We start from the raw sequence: 27,993 nt of genomic DNA, 5'->3' as shown, positions 1-27,993 counted from the left end.
CTGACACACCATCGCTCTGTGTTCTGTATACATCACTCTTTCAACACACAGTCTGAAGACCAGTTCATAAAATGCATTTTATAACCATTCAAAGTCACAGGACTGAACTCTTCAAAGGGCAAGCAAGAACTGTTGCCAAAAGGGCGGGCACACTGCCGCACCCCAACAGAAATCCAGGACACCATTTTCACTGACACTATTTCATGTCCCATCGTGACCCTGTCAACCCCATATTTACAATAAATGCACAACACCAAAGCTTTTTCAGGACTGACACTCTCACACATGTTAAACCTCAATGAAACACATACTCAGCACATGAACGATGTGCTCAACTTAGAGTACACATATCAATCTCTTTTATCATAATTTCAGACATTGTTTGTTAAGACTGGAAGAACCAAATTTCAAACTTCTGCATTTACATGGGGAAACTAGTAGATAATTCCAGTTTTTATGTAATTAATATATTTCCAGCGTAATTATTGAATGAAAGATATTGCGTGATCTGATCTTAAATACATATTTTGTTTAGTTTATCTGAGACTAGGTCACACCACATTTTCAAATCAACAAATTAATTTGCCAAGAGACTAAGCTGCTCTTCACTCTGATCAGATCAGTTGTGGCAGAGAACAGAGACTGATTGATTGATATGGATACTTATATAGCACCTATCCTCTGTTGGATACCAAGCTCTAAGCGCTTTACAAACATGGGGTCATTTGCACAACAGGCTGCCTACCTGGGTAGAGCCGACCAACAGCTGCCACTGGGTGCTTATCATTCATTTCCTGTGTCATTCAATCAGATTTCAGGCACGCAAAACATACATGCTCAGACGGGCATATAATATTTTACATGTATGACGTTTTGCTTATTTACCTTGCCATGTAGGCAGCCATACTCTGTTTTCAGGGGTATGCATGCTGGGTATGTTCTTGTTTCCATAACCCACTGAACGCTGACATGGATTACAGGATCTTTAACGTGCAGATTTATCTTCTGCGTACGTATACACACGAAGAAGGTTCAGGCACTAGCAGGTCTGCACATATGTTGACCTGGGAGATCGGAAAAATCTCCACCCTTTACCCACCAGGCGCCGTCACCGAAATTTGAACCAGGGACCCTCAGATTGAAAGTCCAATGCTTTAACCATTTGGGTATTGTGCCCGAGTTGCCAACTGTTATGATTTTTACGCTTGATCACCACAGTCAGAATTGTTCTGACAAGTTCATTTTCAACGACAAAGCATACTCACGTGCTTTCCTGTCGTAACATTACTCAGAGGCTCTAGACCTATCGATCACAAGGCCAGGGCAGTCACTACTAACCTTGGTCTCATGTGATGATGCTCAGCGAATTGCATGTGTGTTTACATTGAAACAGCACTGAGTGGACCAATCAGCTTAATCGTTCACCCGAATAAGACAGAACGTGGATGAATCAAGTTGCGTCTCAGTCAAACAGTGTCTCTCTCTCTCTCTCTCTCTCTCACACACACACTTTGGTGCTGAGGAGGAGATTCCCAACCAGAACATAAGGAAAAATCTCAAGAAAACATCAAGTCACTGACTGACACTTGCTACAGTATGCCTCTCAGGTGACCTGAGGAAGTATAAACAGAGAACAAATAAGAGACTGGACAATGGAAAACAGACCTAATGTAATTATTAAAAACAGCTTCCTGTAGCAGCTACACGGAGTTACAGGTAAACCCAATTCTTTGTATGCCTTGCACATAAAATGTACGTTTGCTGATGTGGCTTGCAGTCCGAGTGTTCCTACCAAATTCAGAATGTTCCTTCCAAATTTCCTGATTGCTCCTACAAACACTTGACAGGGGTTGGCATCTCTGAGAGAATGTTTTTCTTTTCACATGATAACTGATGTGTGCATAGTGATTAGCAAAGGGTGTGCGAAATAGAGATGTGTGTGTGTGTGTGTGTGTTTCTCTTTGATATTTGCTGGCAGGCATTTTGAGTCAGCTGAAAAATAATTTTCTGTTTTGGTTGAAGCAGACAATTAAGTATTTTGAATTGAATTAAATGTACACACACATGCATGCTTAGACACAGAAGGACAAGACAGCAAAAAAAACACACACACACGCTTCTTACAATGTCAGTCAAGTTCATGATAATGAAGTCAATTGAGAATATCTCCAATAAAAGAAAAAGAAAAAAGAAACACACACAACCCTACAAAAATCATAACTGTAAATTATTCGAGCAACATACCTTTTCATCAGTTTATGGAAAAGAAAAAGGGAGTGAAACTGAAGGAATATTTTCCTAACTTGACATGTAACATGTGTGCCGCAGCACTCATGGCCTGAGAGAGGAAAGCATCAGCTCTGAAAGGCAAGGGTAGTAATAAGCCCCAGTGACACATGTCCACATCCACTGTCTGTTCTTGCCAGAAGTGGTGGGCGCCATGAGCCAGGGTCACCACAGTGCCACCTCTCACCCCTTGATCACTGCCACAGGGCGAAGCTTGACACACTTCTTGCTGATCCCCGCAGCATGGCCTGCAACACAGTCCTCACCCACTATCATCACTGTCCAACCTCATCTACAGTCATCACTGTCCACCCTGATCTACAGTCCTCACTGTCTACCCTCATCTACAGTCATCACTGTCCACCATGATCTACTGTCATCACTGTCCACCCTGATCTACAGTCATCACTGTCCACCCTGATCTACAGTCCTCACTGTCTACCCTCATCTACAGTCATCACTGTCCACCATGATCTACTGTCATCACTGTCCACCCTGATCTATAGTCCTCACCGTCTTCACTGTCCACCCTGATCTATAGTCCTCACTGTCATCACTGTCCACCCTGATCTACAGTCCTCACCGTCTTCACTGTCCACCCTGATCTACAGTCCTTACTGTCCACCCTCATCTACAGTCATCACTGTCCACCCTCATCTACAGTCATCACTGTCTACCCTCATCTACAGTCCTCACTGTCATCACTGTCCACCCTGATCTATAGTCCTCACTGTCATCACTGTCCACCCTGATCTACAGTCCTCACCGTCTTCACTGTCCACCCTGATCTACAGTCCTTACTGTCCACCCTGATCTACAGTCATCACTGTCCACCCTCATCTAAAGTCCTCACTGTTGTCACTGTCCACACCCATCTACAGTCCTCACTGTCATCACTGTCCAACCTGATCTACAGTCCTCACTGTACACCCTGATCTACAGTCCTTACTGTCATCACTGTCCACCCTCATCAACAGTCCTAACTGTCCACCCTGATCTTCAGTCATCACTGTCATCACTGTCTACCCTGATCGACAGTCCTTACTGTCCACCCTGATCTCCAGTCCTCAATGTCATCAGAGTACATGTGGTCATGGTACACTGACTGTGAGAACTAACAATTGTATTATTTGTATTGTCATGGAATCTGGTCAGGTTAAGGGCATAGCCCTTGCTACTGGTACCATGTAACCCAGTACTACCTGCTGCATGTGAAGCCTCCCAACAACGGACCAGGCAGAGGAGGAAACCTTTCCCAAGGGCTGTGAAGGCGGAAGAGTTTGACCAAAGGGCAGGGGGAGCTCTTGTCCTTGGCTGGAAGTCCTCCTATGAGACGGAACTCCAAAGAAAAAACCTGCACCTGCCAAGGCCGTCCTACCCATGGCAGTATCTGCACCTGTGGGACTGTGAGCGTCGGTAGGCGAGAGAGTTGGGAAGGGATTGCACAACTCTTCACTAAAAAAAAAAGTCACCTGTGCTGGTCAGGGAACCAGGCTAATGTTGGAACGACGAGCTAGCCCTTCAACACCCAGCTTTCCCAAGCCCTGCGGCGATGGAGAAGTGGTAACAGGGACAGGCAGAGAATGCTGCTGGCAGTTCGTAGTCATGACTCTGCACGCAGGCGGCTGTGGGGTGATGGTTGTCCGCCATAGACTGGGGCAGATGTGGCGCCCGTATCCTCCCACAGTGTCAGAGCAGCCCTTTTTAGGGACAGCACTGCTCTCTCCACATGGGGAAGGGGAGATAAAAGGATCACTAAACAAAGCCTGCCTTGCCTAGTACCTAGTAGAAAACCACACCTACTTGGACATCCAACACTTGCGGTTGAAAACAACAGAAGAAAAGAACCAGGAGTCATGCCCTGACTGGGTGCCTGGAATGTTCGCACCCTTTTAGACAGAGATGGCAGACCAGAAAGGCACACAGCGCTCATTGCTAGAATGCTTGATCGCTACCAGGTGGACATAGCAGCCCTGAGTGAAACCAGGTTTGCCGGTGAAACCCAGCTGGAGGAAGCTGGAGGGGGGTATGCCTTCTACTGCATTGGGAAGCCAGATGGCACCCCAAGAACCTCAGGCGTGGGCTTTGCCATATGAACCAAACTTGCACGACAGTTGACAGCCTTTCATGTGGGATAAACGGCAGGCTGATGACCCTGCGTCTGAAGCTGTCTGAGGATCGCTTCTCCACAGTCATCAGCTGCTATGTCTCCAACACAGTCATCCCTGAAGCACAGTGTGGCTTCCGCTCAGGCAGGGGAACATGTGACATGGTGTTTGCCGTACACCAGATGCAAGAGAAGTGCCGTGAGCAGAACAAGGAGCTCCACATGGTCTTTGTAGACCTGACTAAGGCCTTCAACATGGTTGGTGAACTGCCATGGTCTGTGGAAGATCCTCCTAAAGTTCGGCTGCCCAGAGAGCCTAATCCAGCTGATTGTGTCATTCCACAATGGCATGCAGGCAAGAGTACAGGAAAATACTGACATGTCGGATCCATTCCCTGTGGTAAATGAGCGGAGCAGGGCTGCGTCCTGGCATCCACACTGTTCTCCATTCTCTTCTCTGCCATGCTGATTGACGCCTTCCAAGACTGTGACCGGGGCATCTACATTCAGTTTCGCACAGATGGCAAACTTTTCAACTTGCGGTGACTCCATGCCCAGTCCAGGGTGTTTGAGGCACTGTTGAGAGAGTTCCTCTTCACTGATGACTGCGCGCTTGCTGCACACACCCATGAGGACATGCAGTTCATTATGGACAGGTTCTCAACCTCCTGCAGGTGCTTTGGGCTCACCATCAGCCTCAGCAAGACCGAGTCCATGTACCAACCAGCTTGCTCACAGAACGCCAGTACCTCCCCCCCACCTGCAATCAAGATTGATGACACAGAGATCAAGTCAGTTGACAAGTTTTGCTACCTGGGCAGCACCCTATGCAGCAACGGAGCCCTTGATGCAGAAGTGACACTGAGCATCGCCAAGGCCAGCTCCGCCTTTGGCAGACACAACAACAGGCTGTCGAACAACAAAGGCATCAGGCTCAGCACCAAAATCAAAACCTACAGACCTGTTGTGCTGACCACCTTGTTGTACTGCTGTGAAACATGGACGACGTATCACCGTCACATTCAACAACTTGAGCAATTTCACCAGAGACACCTACGAAAGATCCTTGGCATAAAGTGGCAAGACAGGGTCTCCAACCTCCAGGTCCTAGAGAGGAGTGGCCTGCCCAGCATCAAAAGCCTGCTGATCCAGTGCCAGCTATGCTGGACAGGACACATTGTCCGCATGACAGACAGCAGGATCCCGAAGATGCTACTGTGTGGCCAGCTGAAGGAAGGCCACCACAAACGTGGAAGACCCTGCAAGTGTTTCAAGGACACCTTGAAGACAAACCTCAAAGCCTGTGACATAGACATCGCTTCCTGGGAAACTGATGCCCTTGACCACTCTCGCTGGAGGACGCTGTGCTCTTGTGGTATAAAGACGTTTGAAAACAAGAGAACGCTGGCCATTAAGGAGAAGCATGAGCGAAGGAAACAGGGCTCAACTTCTAGAGACGTTTTCCCTTGCAACACCTGTGGGAAGTGCTGTGCATCCAGAATCGGCCTCTTCTCCCATATGAGGACACACACCCACAAATAAGCCTGCCTGCCTACTCATCTGTCGGTCTAATGGGAGACTCCATCATCATGGAGTCAGAACGATAATTATTTCAATCGAAAATTTACACTTTGAAGAAAACATCATGGCCTTATTTTGAATGATTTATGTAAAATGAAAATATGTAAATGTTTTTGGTAAAAAAAAAGGACTGATACCAAAATGAGATCAGAAATAACCAAAAACAAAAAGACAAGTTAATGCCAAAGTGGCCATCATCTGCAACTATTTTGACAGAATCGGTAATACTATACTTCTGACAATGCTCTTGCTTAGAAGTCAGAGATCAGAAAACAAAAAGTATATCAAGTTTTGTAATGTAAAACAAGCATAAAAATCTGACTTCAAACTGAGACAGTTCTAAGGTTTTCATTTTTTAAATGTTTCCTTATTCATTCAAATCACACACACACATTAAATAAAAGTTAACAAAAAGAACCACAAAGGGATACTCACAGGTATCAACTACATCTGTCACATTCTTGTAGGACTCTGGAGCCTGCAATTGTCACAGAAACAGACACAATGACTTTTTCTGTCTGCAATCAATTGTCATAGAAATAGACACAATGACTCAGGAATCACCAATCAATTGTCACAGAAACGGACACAAGGACTTTTTCTGTCTACAATCAATTGTCACAGAAACAGACACAATGACTCAGGAATCTGCAATCAATTGTCACAGAAACAGACACAATGACTTTTTCTGTCTGCAATCAATTGTCACAGAAACAGACACAATGACATAGGAATCAGCAATCAATTGTCACAGAAACAGACACAATGACATAGGAGTTTGCAATCAGTTGTCACAGAAACAGACACAGTGACATAGGAGTCTGCAATCAATTGTCACAGAAACAGACACAATGACTCAGGAATCTGCAATCAACTGTCACAGAAACAGACACAATGACATAGGAATCGGCAATCAATTGTCACAGAAACAGACAAAATGACTTAGAAGTCTGCAATCACTTGTCACAGAAACAGACACAATGACATAGGAATCAGCAATCAATTGTCACAGAAACAGACACAATGACTTAGAAGTCTGCAATCAATTGTCACAGAAACAGACACAATGACATAGGAATCTGCAATCAACTGTCACAGAAACAGACACAATGACATAGGAATCAGCAATCAATTGTCACAGAAACAGACACAATGACATAGGAATCAGCAATCAATTGTCACAGAAACAGACACAATGACATAGGAATTAGCAATCAATTGTCACAGAAACAGACACAATGACATAGGAATCAGCAATCAATTGTCACAGAAACAGACACAATGACATAGGAATTAGCAATCAACTGTCACAGAAACAGACACAATGACATAGGAATCAGCAATCAATTGTCACAGAAACAGACACAATGACTTAGAAGTCTGCAATCAATTGTCACAGAAACAGACACAATGACATAGGAATCTGCAATCAACTGTCACAGAAACAGACACAATGAGATAGGAATCAACAATCAATTGTCACAGAAACAGACACAATGACAGGAATCAGCAATCAATTGTCACAGAAACAGACACAATGACATAGGAATCAGCAATCAATTGTCACAGAAACAGACACAATGACTAAGAAGTCTGCAATCAATTGTCACAGAAACAGACACAATGATATAGGAGTTTGCAATCAACTGTCACAGAAACAGACACAATGATATAGGAGTTTGCAATCAACTGTCACAGAAACAGACACAATGACATAGGAGTTTGCAATCAATTGTCACAGAAACAGACACAATGACTAAGAAGTCTGCAATCAACTGTCACAGAAACAGACACAATGACATAGGAATCTGCAATCAACTGCCACAAAAACAGAAAAATGCAGAATTTTCAAAGGACCTGTGCCATGTTATAAACTTCTTGGAACAACATCAGTGGCACTGCCATAACAAGCACACCATGTCTTGTGGTCTGAAATGTTACCCGCAGTATATGACCATCACACTACCACTGCTTCTGTCATTACCATTTTTTAATACTGACAGTCACACTGTGACTGCTTCGGTCATTACTTTTTTTTTTAATACTGATAGTCACACTGTGATTGCTTCTGTCATTATCTTTTCTTTTTTTTTTTTAACTCACTCGGGACAAAAAGTTTTCTCCCTTGCTTTTCCCTGCAGACTTGCTTCTGTCATTATCTTTTTTTAATACTGATCCTCACATTATGACTGCTTCTATCATCACCCTTTTTATACTGATCCTCACATTATGACTGCTTCTATCATTACCCTTTTTAATACTGATCCTCACATTATGACTGCTTCTATCATTACCCTTTTTAATACTGATCCTCACATTATGACTGCTTCTATCATTACCCTTTTTAATACTGATTGTCACACTATGACTGCTTTGTTAGGGTTTGGAAAAAAAATCACAAAAAATACAAAACATAAAGTAACTGAAAGAAACACGCTGTACTTGACCCACTGACTCCTCTCCTCACATTGTGTGTACGCCCACCCCTCTCCCTAGTCACTGCCCTCCGAATCTGGAGTCACTGGCAGTACCTTCCTGCTGGCAGCTTTCTTCACTGCAGATACTTTGTTCAAAGTCTTCATCATCCTTGTCAATGTCAGAACCTTCAGTTTGAAGCATTTCAATCACATCAGCAGCAGTAAAAGCCGTTGTCATGATCTATTTTGCTCCAAAAATTTCCACTTGTATTGCATGCGATGCCATTTTCGATAAGTATGCCGATTAGCTTGTCATGTGGGGTGCCAAAGTCAGTGGCTCGCTGGCGAATGTGTTGTTATGGAATCTCACGATGAACCCTTGACATGTTTGTAATGCCCGGTATAGCTGTGGTTGTTATGCTACCCCATGAGGAAAACGTGGAAAAAATTTTAAATGTCGAAACCGCTTTAGCGTTCCATCATCTGGAACCACGCCTTATGTCAGGAACGCTAAAACGTTCCACTGTCTGGAGTGAGTTAACACTGATCATCACACTATGACTGCTTCTGTCATTACCTTCTGTAATACTCATCGTCACATTATGACAGCTTCTGTCATCTTTTTTAATACAAACACATGATAAGATCCTCTGAAATATATTGCTGAAATAGATCTGACTGACTGAAATGGACAGATCTTGCTGAAACAGATCTGACTGAGTGAAATGTACTGACCTGACTGAAATGGACTGACCTTGTTGAAATGGATCTGACTGACTGAAATGGACTGACCTTGTTGAAATAGAATTGACTGACTGAAAGGGACTGACCTTGCTGAAATATTTACCTTTCGCTCTAAAGAATCCCACAAACCACCCTTTCTAAAAGTCAGTCCTATACCAGTGATCTACAGACTTTTGCAATGTCATTCTGAAAATATCCACGCTGGCCTTTCACAAACATGGACTTTTCCAGGATATAACAAATGATTATCACGGTCTTTTTTTTTTTTTTTAGATTGTCAGTCTTACTGTTGTTTTTCCTGCCATGCCATCTTACTGATGTCTTTCCTGCCATGCCATCTTACTGATGTCTTTCCTGCCATGTCATCTTACTGATGTCTTTCCTGCCATGCCATCTTACTGATGTCTTTCCTGCCACGCCATCTAACTGATGTCTTTCCTGCCACGCCATCTTACTGATGTCTTTCCTGCCATCTTCCTGTCTTACTGATGTCTTTCCTGCCATGCCATCTTACTGATGTCTTTCCTGCCATGCTATCTTACTGATGTCTTTCCTGCCATGCCATCTTACTGATGTCTTACTGATGTCTTTCCTGCCATGTCATCTTACTGATGTCTTTCCTGCCATGCCATCTCACTGATGTCTTACTGATGTCTTTCCTGCCATGTCATCTTACTGATGTCTTTCCTGCCATGTCATCTTACTGATGTCTTTCCTGCCATGCCATCTCACTGATGTCTTACTGATGTCTTTCCTGCCATGTCATCTTACTGATGTCTTTCCTGCCATGCCATCTTACTGATGTCTTTCCTGCCATGCAATCTTACAGATGTCTTTCCTGCCATGCCATCTTACTGATGTCTTACTGATGTCTTTCCTGCCATGCCATCTTACTGATGTCTTTCCTGCCATGTCATCTTACTGATGTCTTTCCTGCCATGTCATCTTACTGATGTCTTTCCTGCCATGTTGTCTTTCTGATGTCTTTCCTGCCATGTCATCTTACTGTTGTCTTTTCTGCCATGTCATCTCACTGAGGTCTTACTGCCATGTCATCTCACTGACGTCTTTCTTCAATGTCATCTTACTGATGTCTTTTCTGCCATGTCATCTTACTGATATCTTTTCTGCCAAGTTGTCTTTCTGATGTCTTTCTTCAATGTCATCTTACTGACGTCTTTTTTCAATGAAATCTTACTGATGTCTTTTGGTCCAGTCACCTCTTTCCACACTGCTTTCAGCTCAAATGGTGCATACCTCTTCCATCACCTGAGGCATGATAACAGACAATAGTGCATACCTCTTCCATCACCTGAGACATAACAGACAATGGTGCATACCTCTTCCATCACCTGAGCCATGATAACAGACAATGGTGCATACCTCTTCCATCACCTGAGACATGATAACAGACAACTTTCATCACCTGAGGCATGATAACAGACAATGGTGCATACCTCTTCCATCACAAGCTTAGGGGAGGCCACCCTAATGCTGATTCCTTTCTCCTCAAGGGCAGCTAACACCTGGGTGTAATCCAAGTTGCGTCGAGACTTGGCTCGTGACAAAGCTCTTCCCTGCACATGAAAAAATGTGTGTTGATCAAGGATTGCAGAACCTCTTCATTGCAGATGGAATGACACAGTAATGACACAGTCTTACAGCTCAATGACACAGTCCTACAGCTCCATGACACAACAATGACACATTCTTACAGCTCCATGACACAGTAATGACAGTCTTACAGCTCAATGACACAGTCTTACAGCTCCATGACAGCAATGATACAAAGTTTTACAGCTCCGCGACATAGCAATGACAGTCTTACAGCTCCATGACAGCAATGATAATCTTACAGATCCAAGACACAGCAATGACAGTCTTACAGTTCCAAGACACAGCAATGACATAGTCTTACAGCTCCATGACAGCAATGATATAAAGTCTTACAGCTCCAAGACACAGCAATGACAGTCTTACAGCTCCATGACAGCAATGATACAAAGTCTTACAGCTCCATGACAACAATGACACATTCTTACAGCTCCATGACACAGCAATGATAATCTTACAGCTCCAAGACAGCAATGACACAGTCTTACAGCTCCAAGACACAGCAATGACATAGTCTTACAGCTCCACGACACAGCAATGACAATATCTTACAGCTCCATGACAGCAATGATACAAAGTCTTACAGCTCCATGACAGCAATAATACAAAGTCTTACATCTCTATGACAAGCAATGACACAGTCTTACAGCTCCATGACACAGCAATGACAGTCTTACAGCTCCATGACAGCAATGACACAGTCTTACAGCTCCATGACACAGCAATGACAGTCTTACAGTTCCATGACTGCAATGATACAAAGTCTCACAGCTCCATGACACAGCAACGACACACAGTCTTACAGCTCCATGACACAGAAATGACACAGTCTTCTAGCTCCATGACACAGCAATGATACAGTCTTCCAGCTCCATGACACATCAGTGACACACAGTCTTACAGCTCCATGACACAGTAATGACACAGTCTTTCAGCTCCATGACACAGCAATGACAGAGTCTTACAGCTCCATGACACAGTAATGACACAGTCTTACAGCTCCATGACACATTAGTGACACACAAGTCTTACAGCTCCACGACACAGCAATGACACACAGTTATACAGCTCCATGACACAGCAATGACACACAGTCTTACAGCTCCATGACACAGCAATGACAGAGTCTTACAGTTCCAAGACACAGCAATGACATTGTCTTACAGCTCCATGACAGCAATGATACAAAGTCTTACAGCTCCATGACAGCAATAATACAAAGTCTTACATCTCTATGACAAGCAATGACACAGTCTTACAGCTCCATGACACAGCAATGACAGTCTTACAGCTCCATGACAGCAATGACACAGCCTTACAGCTCCACGACATAGCAATGATACAGTCTTACAGCTCCATGACTGCAATGATACAAAGTCTTACAGCTCCATGACACAGCAACGACAGTCTTACAGCTCCATGACACAGTAATGACAAAGTCTTCTAGCTCCATGACACAGCAATGATACACAGTCTTCCAGCTCCATGACACAGCAATGACACAGTCTTCCAGCTCCATGACACAGCAATGACACACAGTTATACAGCTCCATGACACAGCAATGATACAGTCTTTCAGCTCCATGACACAGCAATGACAGTCTTACAGCTCCATGACACATCAGTGACACACAGTCTTCCAGCTCCACGACACAGTAATGACACAGTTATACAGCTCCATGACATAGCAATGATACAGTCTTCCAGCTCCATGACACAGCAATGACACACGGTCTTACAGCTCCATGACAGTCTTACAGCTCCATGACACAGTAATGAGAGAAGTCTTACAGCTCCATGACACAGCAATGGCACAGTCTCACAGCTCCATGACACAGTCTTACAGGTCCATGACACAGCAATGGCACACAGTCTTACAGCTCAAAGACACAGCAATGACACAGTCTTACAGCTCCATGACACAGTCTTATCGCCCCATGACACAGCAATGACACCGCCTTACCGCCCCATGACATGTTGTTCCAAACGTGTCAACCATGCCCTGTTCGGTGCCGGTCAGGACGTAGCTGCAGGTTCCCATGGTGCCTCCGATCAGCACAGGCTGGCCAGTCAGCTGAAACAAGTCCGTCAGTCACTGCTGCAACATTACTTGCTTGACCCACCATTCACTGCTGTACCATCACGTGTTTGACCCATCATTCACTGCTGTACCATCACATGTTTAACCCATCATTCACTGCTGTACCATCACGTGTTTAACCCATCATTCACTGATGTACCATTACTTGTTTAACCCATCATTCACTGCTGTACCATCACATGTTTGACCTATCATTCACTGCTGTAATATCACTTGTTTAACCCATCATTCACTGCTGTACCATCACATGTTTGACCCACCATTCACTGCTGTACCATCACTTATTTAACCCATCATTCACTGCTGTACCATCACTTGTTTGACCCACCATTCACTGCTGTACCATCACTTGTTTAACCCATCATTCACTGCTGTACCATCACGTGTTTGACCCACCATTCACTGCTGTACCATCACTTGTTTAACCCATCATTCACTGCTGTACCATCATGTGTTTGACCCATCATTCACTGCTGTACTCAGAGAGGGATTTGACGGCAGAGACACGATAACGATTATGCCTGCTCTCCTGCCGCATGTGAAGTCTCTCAACGATGGAGCAGGCAGAGGAGGAAACCTTTCCCAACGGCTGTGAAGGCGGAAGAGGATGACCAAAGGGTAGGGGGAGCTTTTATCCTTGGCTGGAAGTCCACCTGTGGGACTGTGAATGGCGGTAGGCGAGAGAGTAGGGAAGGGACTGCACAACTCCTCTTCACTAAAAAAAAAGTCACCTTTGCTGGTCAGGCAACCAGGCTAATGTCGGAATGACGAGTTAGCCCTTCAACACCCAGCTTTCCCAAGCCCTGCGGCGATGGAGAAGTGGTAACGGAGACAGGCAGAGGATGCTGCTGGAAGTTCCTAGTCACGACTCTGCATGCAGGCGGCTGTGGGGTGATGGTTGTCTGCCGTAGACTGGGGTAGATGCGGTGCCTGTATCCTCCCACAGTGTCAGAGAAGAATCCAGGCTGACATCTACAAGTATGGAAGCGAGGTGCTGACAGACAAGCTGACTGCCCTGTTCCAGTCTATCTGGGATAGAGGGGAAGTCCCCCAGGATTTCAAGGATGCTTCAATTGCCCACATTCACAAACGGAAGGGAGACAAAACATTCTGCGATAACCACTGTGGAATCTCTCTCCTCTGCATCGCCGGCAAGATCTTCGCCCGCGTCATACTGAACAGGCTGGTTGACCATGTCTCCAGCACAGTCATCCCTGAAGCACAGTGCGGCTTCCGCTCAGGCAGGGGAACATGTGACATGGTGTTTGCTGTACGCCAGATGCAAGAGAAGTGCCATGAGCAGAACAAGGAGCTCCACATGGTCTTTGTAGACCTGACTAAGGCCTTTGACATGGTGAACTGCCATGGCCTGTGGAAGATCCTCCTAAACAGGCATGAGATTGGGAAATTGTGATCGAGTCTGAAAGGTGGGGGCCTGGGGGCCACAGAAGGCCCCCAGTGGGGGTCCATGGGGCAATGCTGAAGGTTTTTCTCAATTTCAAACCATAAAATCTGCACTTGCAGGCCACCAGTGCTGCTGAGGTATTCCAACCCACAGAAGACAAACAAATCAGTCCAATTCTTCCTAAACTGAAGTGTTTTTGCTTCCAAACCTGTAAACAAAATGTCAGACTGACTCCGTGCTCAAGACTGCTGTACCATCACCATAGATAGAAACACCATCTACGTCATGAGGCAGTCCTTTATCTGAATGTTTTGGTTGGGTTACTGGCCGCAGTGTTTGCCTGACTCCTCTCCTCACTCGCTCAACAAAATGTCGGACTGATGCCGTGCTCAAGACATGCAATCGTGGCGAACTAAATCAACCAAGATTGCTTTCTTTAGCTGATGCTCAGAAAGAATTGAAACATAAATTTGAAGGAGAAGACAGTGATAACAAAAATGGCTTAGTCACGGAGCCAGACTGAGTGAGCGTCCCTCCCAGAGTGGAGACAACCACCACACCCCTCAAACAACAGCCCCCCATGAATCTGCCAACACTGAAGACATTGACAGGACTCATCCCAAGCACAGAAGTGGAGGGGTATTGAAACTGAGGTCAACATGAGAGCAGAGCATGAAAGCGAGCATGTGGGACACAGTGTGAACGATTTTCTTGGAACTCCGCCAAAGCGGTCTGATGAGAACTGGATAAAGTGACCGTGTGAGAGGGGTGCAGAAGAGAGGGGTGGAGACTGAGGGTGCGTGGCCTTACATTCATATTATCACTTGGAAAAGTCACAATGCATTGTTTATCTATCTATTTTTTAAAAATCTTTTTTATTGTGGTTGTTCTAGTATGATATTGTGTGTGCAGATATCCATTTGTCCAGAAAATATGATATTTTAGTGCAAATTACCTGACTAATGTTTGAAATGAACAAGCTGAAAATGTGACAAAAAACAAAACACTGATTTTAAAACAACAGCATGTCACAAAAAATATATAAAATGGGAAAACATCATGTGTTTTGTATTCTTTATTCATTTACCTTTCAGAAAATATATATTTTTATGGGTCTTTCTCCAGTAACAAAGAGCACAGAATTTTTTGAAAATTTATACCCGTTTTTTGTGAAAAAACCCTGGCAAACAGATTTCACTTAAATCTTATTTTCCTAGCAGCGAAAGGGCTAAAGTGGCTCAGCAAATTCTGAAAGATATGGATATGATTCAGTGACAGGTTAAGAATGGACCAATGGCTACTGACCTGGTAGTCAACAAAGGGGAAAGCACTGTGACAGGTTTAAAATGGACCAACGGCTACTGACCTGGTAGTCAACAGGAATGAGGGGATGGTGTGGGGGGAAGGCGCGGGTGGACCCTTTACGATGAACCAGCAGTGTCTTCTGTCGGCCATCCACATAGTGCTCTTCCACCTTGGCGATGTTGTGCGACACGTCGTAGATCATGTGCATGTCCAGGTCGTCGGGCGTTGTCTTGAACATCTTGGCAAATGCCTGTCGTCATGAAACACAAACCTCATGCGTTGTCTAGAACATCTTCGCAAAAGCCTGTCGTCATGAAATACAAACGTCAGGTGTTGTTTTGAACATCTTGGCAAAAGCCTGTCGTCATGAAACACAAACCTCAGGCGTTGTCTTGAACATCTTGGCAAAAGCCTGTCGTCATGAAATACAAATGTCAGGTGTCGTTTTGAACATCTTGGCAAAAGCCTGTTATCATGAAACCCAAACGTCAGGTGTCGTTTTGAACATCTTGGCAAAAGCCTGTTATCATGAAACACAAACATCAGGTGTCGTTTTGAACATCTTGGCAAAAGCCAGTTGTCATGAAATATTGATGTGATGTCAGGTTTCATTCTGAATATTTTGGAAAAACCCTGCTGTCATGAAATATTGATATCAAACTTGGTTTTGAATATTTTGGCAAAAGCCTGTTGTCATGAAATATTGATGTCAAGTTTTGTTTTGAATATTCTGGCAAAAGCCTGTTGTCATGAAATAAAAACATCAAGCGCGGTTTTGACATACATCATCTTTCTGGCCAGGTGTCACACACACACATCACCTGTCTGGCCAGGTGTCACACACATCACCTGTCTGGCCAGGTGTCACAAACATCTCTTGTCTGGCACGGTGTCACACACACATACATCACCTGTCTGGCCAGGTGTCACACACATCACCTGTCTGGCCAGGTGTCACACACACACATCAATTGTCTGGCCAGGTGTCACACACATCACCTGTCTGGCCAGGTGTCACACACACACATCACCTGTCTGGCCAGGTGTCACACACACATCACCTGTCTGGCCAGGTGTCACACACACATCACCTGTCTGGCCAGATGTCACACACACACATCAACTGTCTGGCCACACATCACCTGTCTGGCCAGGTGTCACACACACATCACCTGTCTGGCCAGGAGTCACATACACAAACACTGTCTGGCCAGGTGTCACACACACACACATCACCTGTTTGGCCAGGTGTCATACACACACACACATCACCTGTCTGGCCAGGTGTCACACACACACATCAACTGGCCACACATCACCTGTCTGACCAGGTGTCACACACACACACATCACCTGTCTGGCCAGGTGTCTCACACACACATCACTTGTCTGGCCAGGTGTCACATACACATCACCTGTCTGGCCAGGTGTCACACACACACATCACCTGTTTGGCCAGGTGTCACACACACACATCACCTGTCTGGCCAGGTGTCACATATACATCACCTGTCTGGCCAGGTGTCACATATACATCAACTGTCTGGCCAGGTGTCACATACACATCACCTGTCTGGCCAGGTGTCACACACACATCACCTGTTTGGCCAGGTGTCACACACACACACATCACCTGTCTGGCCAGGTGTCACACACACATCACCTGTCTGGCCAGGTGTCACACACACATCACCTGTCTGGCCAGGTGTCATACACACATCACTGGTCTGGCCAGGTGTCACATACACATCACCTGTCTGGCCAGATGTCACACACACACACATCACCTGTTTGGCCAGGTGTCACACACAAACATCACCTGTCTGGCCACGTGTCACACACACACATCACCTGTCTGGCCAGGTGCCACACACACACATCACCTGTTTGGCCAGGTGTCACACACACATCACCTGTCTGGCCAGGAGTCACAAACACACATCACCTGTCTGGCCAGGTGTCACACACACACATCATCTGTCTGGCCATGTGTCACACAAACACATCACCTGTCTGGCCAGGTGTCACACACACATCACCTGTCTGGCCAGGAGTCACACACACACATCACCTGTCTGGCCAGGTGTTACACACACACACACATCACCTGTCTGGCCAGGAAAGTCATGGATGAACGGTTGACCCAGGCATAGTTTGCAGCGGACGCCATGCCCTTCAGGTAGTCCTGTCCTTCCACCGAGTTGATATGTGCACACGCCAACTGCCGGTCATTGACGTCAATCTTGTCACGCTTCATCGCTTTCTCCATGGCAACCAGTGCATCTGAAGGACACAGGAGGCTGGCCTGTCAAATTCAGTGTTCCAAGACAAACATCTCATTTCCAACAGCATAAAACTCAGGGTTCAACTTCAAAGACAAACATGGCATGACTAACACTGTGTTCTGAGTACTGAAGTGTACACACATCCTGTGTTGTTCTGAGTACTGAAGTGTACACACATGCTGTGTTGTTCTGAGTACTGAAGTGTACACACATCCTGTGTTGTTCTGAGTACTGAAGTGTACACACATGCTGTGTTGTTCTGAGTACTGAAGTGTACACACATCCTGTGTTGTTCTGAGTACTGAAGTGTACACACATCCTGTGTTGTTCTGAGTACTGAAGTGTACACTCATCCTGTGTTGTTCTGAGTACTGAAGTGTACACACATGCTGTGTTGTTCTGAGTAATGAAGTATACCCCCCCACCACCTCCCACACACACACACACACATAACAGATGCAAGACGTGCATGGTGTTCAAGGCTGTTGATGAGAATTCTGCCTTTAAAACCTGACCTAAAGTAAAAGGAAATGTTCTTCCTAAAATTACGTTTATTCTAACATAGCATGACCCACTGGTGCAGACTCCGGCAGGGGTCTGATTCCCTGTCCTGTGCAAACTACTACCCTGAGAAGGGGAGAAAACCAAAGTACATGCAGCTAGTTACCTCCCCATTATAGGTTACCTTCCGTGAGCATGCCTTTAGAGCACCCTCTTCTGACGGCAGCCATCTTCCATCCCCGGTCCTGTGCTTTCAAGCGGCTAAGTCTTTTGCATTTTTTATCGATCTCTTGATACTTTTTTCATTCTTATTTTCGCATATGGTCATGTGACCTAAAGTAAAAGCTTGTTAAAGAAGTTATGTTTAAAAGAAGTTGCTCATTATTCAAGAAGCTGAAATAAAATGCCTGGTACATTTTTTATTTGTTTTCCAAAGAAATGCAGTAGTTGGGGAAGCTGGAAAGAGGGTGTATACAGGTACACACACAAGACAACGCTGTCTTCATTTTCCATGTCTCACCTGTTGTGTATTCAGTTAAACACACAAGACAACAGCTGACTCCATTTTCCATGTCTCACCTGTTATGTATACAGTTAGACACACAAGACAACAGCCTCCATGTCTCACCTGTCATGTATACAGGTACACACATACACACACAAGACAACAGCTGTCTCCATTTTCCATGTCTCACCTGTAGTGTATACAGGTACACACATACACACACACACACTCACCTGTCATGTATACAGTTAAACACACAAGACAACAGTCCCCATGTCTCACCTGTCGTGTATACAGGTACACACATGCACACACACACACAAGACAACAGCTGTCATCATTTTCCATGTCTCACCTGTTGTGTATACAGGTATAAACAAAGACAACAGAGGTATCTATATTTTACCTGTGTATACAAGTACACACAAAAGACAAGACAGGTGTCCACGTCTCACCTGTTGTGTATACAGGTACACACAAAGACAACAGAGGTGTCCATGTCTCACCTGTTGTGTATACAGGTACACACAAAGACAACAGAGGTATCTATATCTCACCTGTGTGTATACAGGTACACACAAAAGACAAGACAGGTGTCCATGCCTCACCTGTTGTGTATACAGGTACACACAAAGACAACAGAGGTATCTATATCTTACCTGTGTGTATACAGGTACACACAAAAGACAAGACATGTGTCCAAGTCTCACCTGTTGTGTATACAGGTACACACAAAAGACAACATAGGTGTCCATGTCTCACCTGTTGCCACCTGATGGCCCAGGCCTCGACTGCCGCAGTGGATCATGACGCACACCTGCCCGGGAAACTCCACACCCATTTTCTTGGCAGCGTACTCATCAAAGATCTCGTCCACCACCTGGATCTCAGCGTAGTGGTTTCCTGCTCCTAGCGTTCCCAGCTGCACACAGACACCTCAACAGCCTGAAACCCTGACTCACTTCAACCATCGGAGATTACTTGTTTTATTTGTTTTTTTTTAATTTTGACATTTATTGACAACAGCTGAACTAAGGCTGAAGCTGAACAAGTCAGAATTCAAAGTAAAAATCTGGAATAAATCAAGAAAAATGTCTTCCCATGTCATGCAATTCAGAGCCCACTCATCGATACCAGTGAAAATGGAACTTGTATCCCGTGAACACAGCAAGAAAGAAAATCTGGCAGTATGCAGGTAAACTGAAGCACCCCACCTGTGGCAGCCCTCATTTCATGGCACAATTCACCTGAAGCAGCCCTATTTCATGGCACAATTCACCTGTGGCAGCCCTCATTTCTGGCGGGACTAGACACAACTCACCTGTGGCAGCCCTCATTTTATGGCACAACTCACCTGTGGCAGAGACACAACTCACCTGTTTCTTGGCACAGCTAGACACAACTCACCTGTGGCAGCCCTCGTTTCTTGGCACGGCTAGACATAACTCACCTGTGGCAACCCTCGTTTCATGGCACAATTCACCTGTGGCAGCCCTCGTTTCTTGGCATGGCTAGACACAACTCACCTGTGGCAGCCCTCATTTCATGGCACAACTCACCTGTGGCATCCTTCGTTTCATGCCACAATTCACCTGTGGCAAAGACACAACTCACCTGTTTCTTGGCACAGCTAGACACAACTCACCTGTTTCTTGGCACGGCTAGACACAATTCATTTGTGGCATCCCTCGTTTCATGGCACAATTCACCTGTGGCAGAGACACAACTCACCTGTTTCTTGGCACAGCTAGACACAACTCACCTGTTTCTTGGCACGGCTAGACAAAACTCATTTGTGGAAACCCTCGTTTCATGGCACAACTTACCTGTGGCAGAGACACAACTCACCTGTTTCTTGGCACAGCTAGACAAAACTCATTTGTGGCAGCCCTCGTTTCTTGGCATGGCTAGACACAACTCACCTGTGGCAGAGAGACAACTCACCTGTGGCAGCCCTCGTTTCTTGGCACGGCTGGAAACCCTGGAGGGGTCAGCGTTCAACATGCGGCCGTACTCCTCACAGTGCTCCTTGTCCTCCGCCCATGCATAACCTGTACAGGTACCTCTGTCACCACCCATAACCTGCACAGGTATCTGTCACCACCCATAACCTGCACAGGTACCTGTCACCACCCATAACATAACCTGCACAGGTACCTCTGTCACCACATAACCCGCACAGGTACCTCTGTCACCACATAACCTGCACAGGTACCTCTGTCACCACCCATAACATAACCTGTACAGGTACCTCTGTCACCATCCATAACATAACCTATACAGGTACCTCTGTCACCACTCATAACATAACCTATACAGGTACCTCTGTCACAACCCATAACATAACCTATACAGGTCACCACCCATAACAAACCGCACAGGTACCTCTGTCACCACATAACCTGTACAGGTACCTCTGTCACCACCCATAACATAACCTGCACAGGTACCTCTGTCACCACCCATAACATAATCTGCACAGGTACCTCTGTCACCACCCATAACAACCTGTACAGGTACCTCGTCACCACATAACATAACCTGCACACATACCTGCCATCATGGCAAACTCAGGCATAACCTGCACAGTGCTACTGTCACCATATTGTAAACTTTCTAGGTTCAAAATAACAAATGGAACATAAAGAACAATGCACACAAAACCAAAACAAAAGATATAAACACACAGAAGTGAAAAAAGACAAAGACAAGAAAAACCAAACACAACTACAACAAGCCCAAAACACCTTGGTGTGGACACACACCCATTCTAGGCATCTTACTACCCCTAGCTTCTGCATAACACCTCAATGTGGACACACACCCATTCTAGATATCTTACTAACCCTAGCTTCTGCACAACACCTCGATGTGGACACCCCCCCATTCTAGATATCTTACTAACCATACCTTCACGTAGAGACCAGTCCATTCCCATCTCTAGGGCTTCTTCCAGATTCCTGAAAACAAGTTATAACAGTTCTCACAAAAAAAATAAAAATAAAAATACAGCTCTCATATTTCCATCTGGTATAAGTCAAGTGAGTAAAAGAAGACTATTAAAGATACTGGAATAATTAATAATGCAGAAAGGATCTGCAAAAGAGTCTTCTTTTTTTCTTCTTGTTATATTTTATCTACCTGTATGAGAAGTGTACCTTTAATATCAAACAGAATGTTCTTATGCAAATGAGAAAAAAAAATCATATGCTGTGTGTGTGTGTGTGTGTGTGTGTGTGTGAGTGTGTGTGTGTGTGCATGCATGTGTGCAACGCTCGTGCGTGCGTGCATGCGTGTGTATGTACACACACACCAAAAACAACATCCCAGATTGCTCACTCTTGCCTCTGTCCCTGTAGAAAAATGGAAAGAAAGAAAGAAAGAAAGAAGAAAAAAGTAGCTGCTCACTGTGCGGACATGGGGATGATTCCTTTGGACCCAACGCCCACAGGAATGTGATCAAAGAGACACTGTGCCAGCTGTTCTTTGACAGGCAGCACGTCTTTCTCGTGCAGGTTGGTTCGCAGCAGACGTACCCCACAGTTGATGTCAAAGCCAACACCTCCCGGTGACACCACCGCCTTGGGGTCACTCATGTCAAAAGCTGCCAAGTTACCTGGAATCAGATTTTTATCAACACATGGGGGAGAAATCTGTCATCTTGGTTATAAAAAATATCTCACCGTTTTCTTCATTCACGATCTTGTTCTATCAGGTTTGTCTGAGCCCTCTCATCTCTTTCTTTATAAAATCAGACATGTGCAGGTATTCATACAGGGGAGGGATGTGCAGGTATTCATACTGGAGAGGGATGTGCAGGTATTCATACAGGGGAGGGATGTGCAGGTATTCATACAGGGGTGGGATGTGTATTCATACAGGGGAGGATGTGCAGGTATTCAAACCGGGGAGGGATGTGCAGGTATTCATACTGGAGAGGGATGTGTATTCATACAGGGGAGGGATGTGCAGGTATTCATACAAGGGAGGATGTGCAGGTATTCATACAGGGGAGGGATGTGTATTCATACAGGGGAGGATGTGCAGGTATTCATACAGGGGAGGGATGTGTATTCATAAAGGGGAGGATGTGCAGGTATTCATACAGGGGAGGATGTGCAGGTATTCATACAGGGGAGGATGTGCAGGGTGGTGGGAGTGGTTTGCAACCTCTGTGTATTGTAGATATTACATATTGTATATATTACATATATTTAGTGAGTAAGACACAGAGTATTACAGAGTAAAAGAGAGAGTGAGAGTGTGTGTGTGTGTCAGTGAGAGTACAGAAGGATGACAATGGCCACAATAACAGACTGGTTAGAGTGACAGACTTTGTTTCACAAAGACACATATGCACATTCTCTCACACATGCACACACACGTCTTCACCAAAGACAGGAGTATTCACATGCATGATACAGGCATGCACATCCTCACAGACTGGCACTTACCAATGGCAAAACCATATCCAGAATGTACATCAGGCAAGCCAACAGACCGCTGAAACAGACCATAGCACTTGCCATGTGTTGTTCACTTCAGAACATAAGACTGCTTCAGATTCATGTCCATCAGATTATGTTAAGTAACTCTGGCAATATTCTGTACAGAGATGTCAACATTGTCCACCCCCCGCCCCCCACTTCCCCTTCCCTAGTTATACTTTGTGCATTTTGGTATGCAGCATAAAGAGGGTTGAACTCTCTGTGTCATGTCAATGTATCTATACATCATTACATGTATGACTGCACAGTGTGTCAACTTCTGGACTGACCTTTTTTTGTTGTTGTTGAAACATTTCTTACAGGTTTATTCTTTTGTGTTAACATCACTTAAGATTTTTCCGATGAAAAAAAAAAAAAAATCCAGCTTGCTTTTTTTTCATCTCTTTTTAAAAAATATGGCTCCCCAATCAAGCATGAATACAATACAAACTCTCAGTCCTTTGTCACAATTCTTCATTGATTATTGTCTTGTCTGCCTTTCAGATCTACTTTCTATCTATTCACCGTCCAGACAACTTCGTTCTTCAAATGACAAGCACACACTGTCTGTTCCAAACATTTGTACAAAATTTACAGTGATGTTCCTTTTCTTTTGTTGCAACAAAACAGTGGAATTCACTGCCCTCACACCTCCATTACACCCCAACACCCGTACTCAAGAGAGCACCCAAAACATCTCTTTACTGTACTTTTCTCACTGAAACTTTTCCTGCATTTGCTTGCTGTGATCTTATTTCCAGATGTGCTCTTTGTGTTGATTTGTGAGTAGGTACATTTGTGATGATTTTTTGTTGTGATGCTGGTTCCTTGGTGTTTATTTTTGACTATGGTGAATGTGATGTGCCTTGTTTTGCTGTAATTTGTGCCTGTGTGATCTGAGACTGTGGTGGTGCCTGCATTGATTTTACATATTTTTAAGCCACTTTGTCATAAATATGTATATCTTAGCCAATGTCCTGTGAGATTGTGTTGACTTTGTACATATTTCTATGTCATTTAGTTTTAAATATGCATATTTTACTATAAAACGTGGTGTGCCCTATCTGAGACTGGGGTACTGCACTACATAAGCCTGCATTTTATTCATTTATTATTATTAATATTCTCAAGGTGAAGATGATAAAAGTGCCACAGTCACACACTGTGGAATATCATCAGCAAGCATGAAGCTGACACAAAGCACATCACACAGTGTGGAATATCATCAGCAAGCATGAAGCTGACACAAAGCACATCACACAGTGTGGAATATCATCAACAAGCATGAAGCTGACACAAAGCACAAGCTGTGTCCCAGGAGTGACTCACGGAGACAATGCCAGGCAGAGCGGCCACGTTGGCAATTTGTTTCATCCCAGGCAGGAAGCCTCCGAAGCCTTTGCTGTGGCAGGACTGCTTCAGTTCATCAAACATCAGCTTCTCCAGCCGGTCATTCACATAGAAATAGCCATCAACCTGCAAATGAAAACACATTTCACTTCAAAATGTAATCAGCAAAAAATTATGTATTTCAACAGTAAATGTAAAAACATCTTCAGTTCATACATGTAGGTGACCTGGTAATAGCAATATTTCTTATTCATTGATTATACACAGATGGACCTCTGAGACTGGGAAAAAAAACTAAATCAAATGATTTATTTTCTTTTTATTCCTTCACTGATCCTGGTCCTGAAAGCTGAATAAAAACCATGAAGATTTAAGCTGTCAATAAAACAAAAACAAAACAACAACGATAAAACAAAAACACCCCGCCAGAAAAACAAACAAAAAACATCAACAAAAAACCAAGAAGACTTTAAAAAAGTCAGTCTCTAAGTCTAAGACAAGGTATCACTTTCTACTTACTTTCATGTTGTCCACAAAGCCTTTCTTGATCTTCCAGCAGAATGGGTTCATCTTCTCCAGGAATTTCATTTCTTCATTGTAGGTCCTCATCTTGCTTGTCTACTTCTTTACTTCTGGCACAAAACAAACCCTGTGCTGGAACTGTAGGGAAAGAAAAGTCAATTTAAAATGCTTGCAAGACTGTATTTGCACACCCCTTTCCGGCTTCAATAAATCGTAATAAATAGTAAAATACTCTATACACAGAAACAGACTTTTGGTAATCTCTATTCTAGAATTAATGTCTTTCGCACTGATTATTGAATTATTACAATTAGATGATATGTATACTATGCAAGCTGATCTAAATCATATTAGTATTCACTGTAAAAAATTGAAAAAAAAATCTTTTCATAGATGTGTTGAAATGTGCTAGTTTGTGCCAGACAATTTTAGCCACATCATATCCAAAACAGGGCAAGACATGCTTATTTCAGCAGACATTATAGGGGCTTATGAAAACATTTCATAAATATCCAAACGACTTATCACAGCTGTTAACGCGCATGTGCAGCCTGAATTGGTAGGTTATGACTCAAATGAGCCAAACTGATTTGAAGCATAAGACATGTAGAAGGCCTGTTTTCAAGTGAATTGTAGGCTTAATTACGGACGGGCGCTGAAATCCAGAGAAAATCAAGTCAAAGTTAACAAACAACAACACACACACATATGCAGGCACACATGCACATATGCACACACACACACATACACACACACCGACTCGTACCGCCCATCCACCCCGAAATTTCCCCTTCATACAAACACACACACACAAAATACAACAACACAAGTTTTCTGCCATTCCCATAATGCTGAAACATTCATGAACAATAATATACATAATACTTTAACAATAATATACATAATACTTTAACAGTTTATGCATTTCGTACCGCTGACTCTTCAATATATACATCATACTTTAATAGCTTATGCACTTCATACCCTTGACTCTTAACTACAACATATACACCCACTGGATTACGCTGCTGGTCAGGCATCTGCTTGGCAGATGTGGTGTAGCGTATATGGATTTGTCCGAACGCAGTGTCGCTTCCTTGAGCTACTGAAACTGAAACACCCACTGAGATCTAAGTAACACATTACTTTTTCTTATTTTGGAATGTTCATGGTGATTCTTTCCAAAAAAGAAACTGGCAACACCATGTTCTGTTAATAGATTTTCATAGATTTTCTAGACTAGACTCTACTTTTGTTGCTTAAAGTGAATGATGTGTGCAGTGATCTATGGCTTTTAGCTGAATGAACATAGGAAGTGATTCGTGTTTCCTTGTGTTCTTCAATTTTTTCCCCAGGATAAGTCAAAACATATATGTTATTCAGATCTGGGAACGAAAGATATTGTCTTGATCAAAACATGCTCCATGTGACAAAGATGTGTTTTAATTTGATCAAAATGATACCCTTGCCTCCCAGATCTTTATAATCTAATCCAAGATATAACATTTTGACTTAAAATCATAACATAGTTAGCGCTTTTAGTCGAACAAAACAATATCAATAACAATAAGTATGGTTATGGAGATGATGATAACAAAACAACAAGAGGAAAGAAAAGACATGAGAAATAAAATCATATTTTGATGTGTTTCAGATACCATACTTGCTTGGCAGCTTTTGGATGGTTTTTGCTTGCTGATAACAATACACAAAAACACTGCACTATTGTTCACTTCTGAATGGTTACTATAAAAGTTAATAAAAAACTAGAGCTAATAAATGTGATTTATTCTGCACTTAACAAACAGTTTGATGAAAACTACTCTAAATCTAAAAAGTGCACCTACTAAAAAAGTTTGTCTGCTACGACTGACATCAGCTCTCATGTGACGAAATCAAAGTGAATGATGCAAAAACTCTACGGTGATCACACTGCATCAGGCTTGCAAACTGATGAAAGTGCCACATTTTCAAAACCAAACACGATTATGCAGAAAACTTCATCGTCCGATTTTGGTAGACATGTTTACCAATATTCATTGTGTCATATCCTTTTAATTTTGTTTGTGTACCTTTTAATTTTACCCCATTCTTTCTACTGACTGGACTGTAAATCAGATATTATGAAGTGGTTACTGTGGTATTTTCCAGCACAGTGATCGCTGACTGTAAACTGTTGGAGAATTATGTAGGCAATCATAGTAAGAAAACATAGTAAGAGCACGAACTCCTGAGATCTTCAAAAAAATATTAACATCCCGACAGTGAACCTGCCAAGCTGCGCACCCCCCCGCCCCTCCCCCCACCCCGGCGCCCCCACCCGTCGTGATAATGCCATAATCTTGGCGACTTTCACTTTCACTGCGTTGACGGCGACAGCGATGTACCCAACAGATGCAGATACAGAGATCATAACGCACTTCTCACTACTGTCAGCAGAACGTCGGAGTCGTTCATTAAAATATTCATTTTATTACCAAAATTAATATACGTGTATAAGTGTACAAGTTCCACAAACTGCAATGTCAGCATATGAGCAATTGAAAGCTTGAAATATCCACTTTCAAAGCACGTTACAAATGTGTATAAAATATGCGTTCTGGAACGAGAACAGCTGGGATCAAAGCCAGAAGAAGTTAAAATTGGGCTGAATTTTCCTATTATTCAACCAGTTTCTCTTACCAGAACGTGCTGGTGCAACCGGAACACGATGCGTCGGCGACAACAAGGAGTGAGAGTTATACAACTTGGATTAGCTTCGTACAAAGTGACAGAAGAACAAT

General features: G+C 43.8%; 1 protein-coding gene across 1 annotated transcript; it reads right to left on the bottom strand.

Moving 5' to 3' along the window:
• Positions 1 to 53: 53 nt before the first annotated feature.
• Positions 54 to 27,939, bottom strand: LOC143284631 (RNA-splicing ligase RtcB homolog). Its single transcript, XM_076591498.1, has 14 exons — positions 27,893 to 27,939; positions 25,208 to 25,348; positions 24,668 to 24,814; positions 23,306 to 23,354; positions 22,260 to 22,467; positions 21,762 to 21,811; positions 20,796 to 20,902; positions 19,614 to 19,773; positions 17,668 to 17,843; positions 15,622 to 15,810; positions 12,713 to 12,823; positions 10,593 to 10,712; positions 6,410 to 6,452; positions 54 to 2,534 (listed from the first exon to the last, which is right to left on the bottom strand). Exons 2-14 carry the CDS (start codon positions 25,295 to 25,297, stop codon positions 2,470 to 2,472), a joined length of 1,515 nt encoding a protein of 504 aa, XP_076447613.1. The 5' UTR covers positions 25,298 to 25,348; positions 27,893 to 27,939; the 3' UTR covers positions 54 to 2,469.
• Between the last annotated feature and the right edge of the window lie 54 nt (positions 27,940 to 27,993).

The sequence above is a fragment of the Babylonia areolata genome, chromosome 8 (assembly GCF_041734735.1).
Source record: "Babylonia areolata isolate BAREFJ2019XMU chromosome 8, ASM4173473v1, whole genome shotgun sequence".
In the NCBI taxonomy this organism is placed as follows: domain Eukaryota; kingdom Metazoa; phylum Mollusca; class Gastropoda; order Neogastropoda; family Buccinidae; genus Babylonia; species Babylonia areolata.
This window is presented reverse-complemented; position numbering and strand designations above follow the sequence as displayed.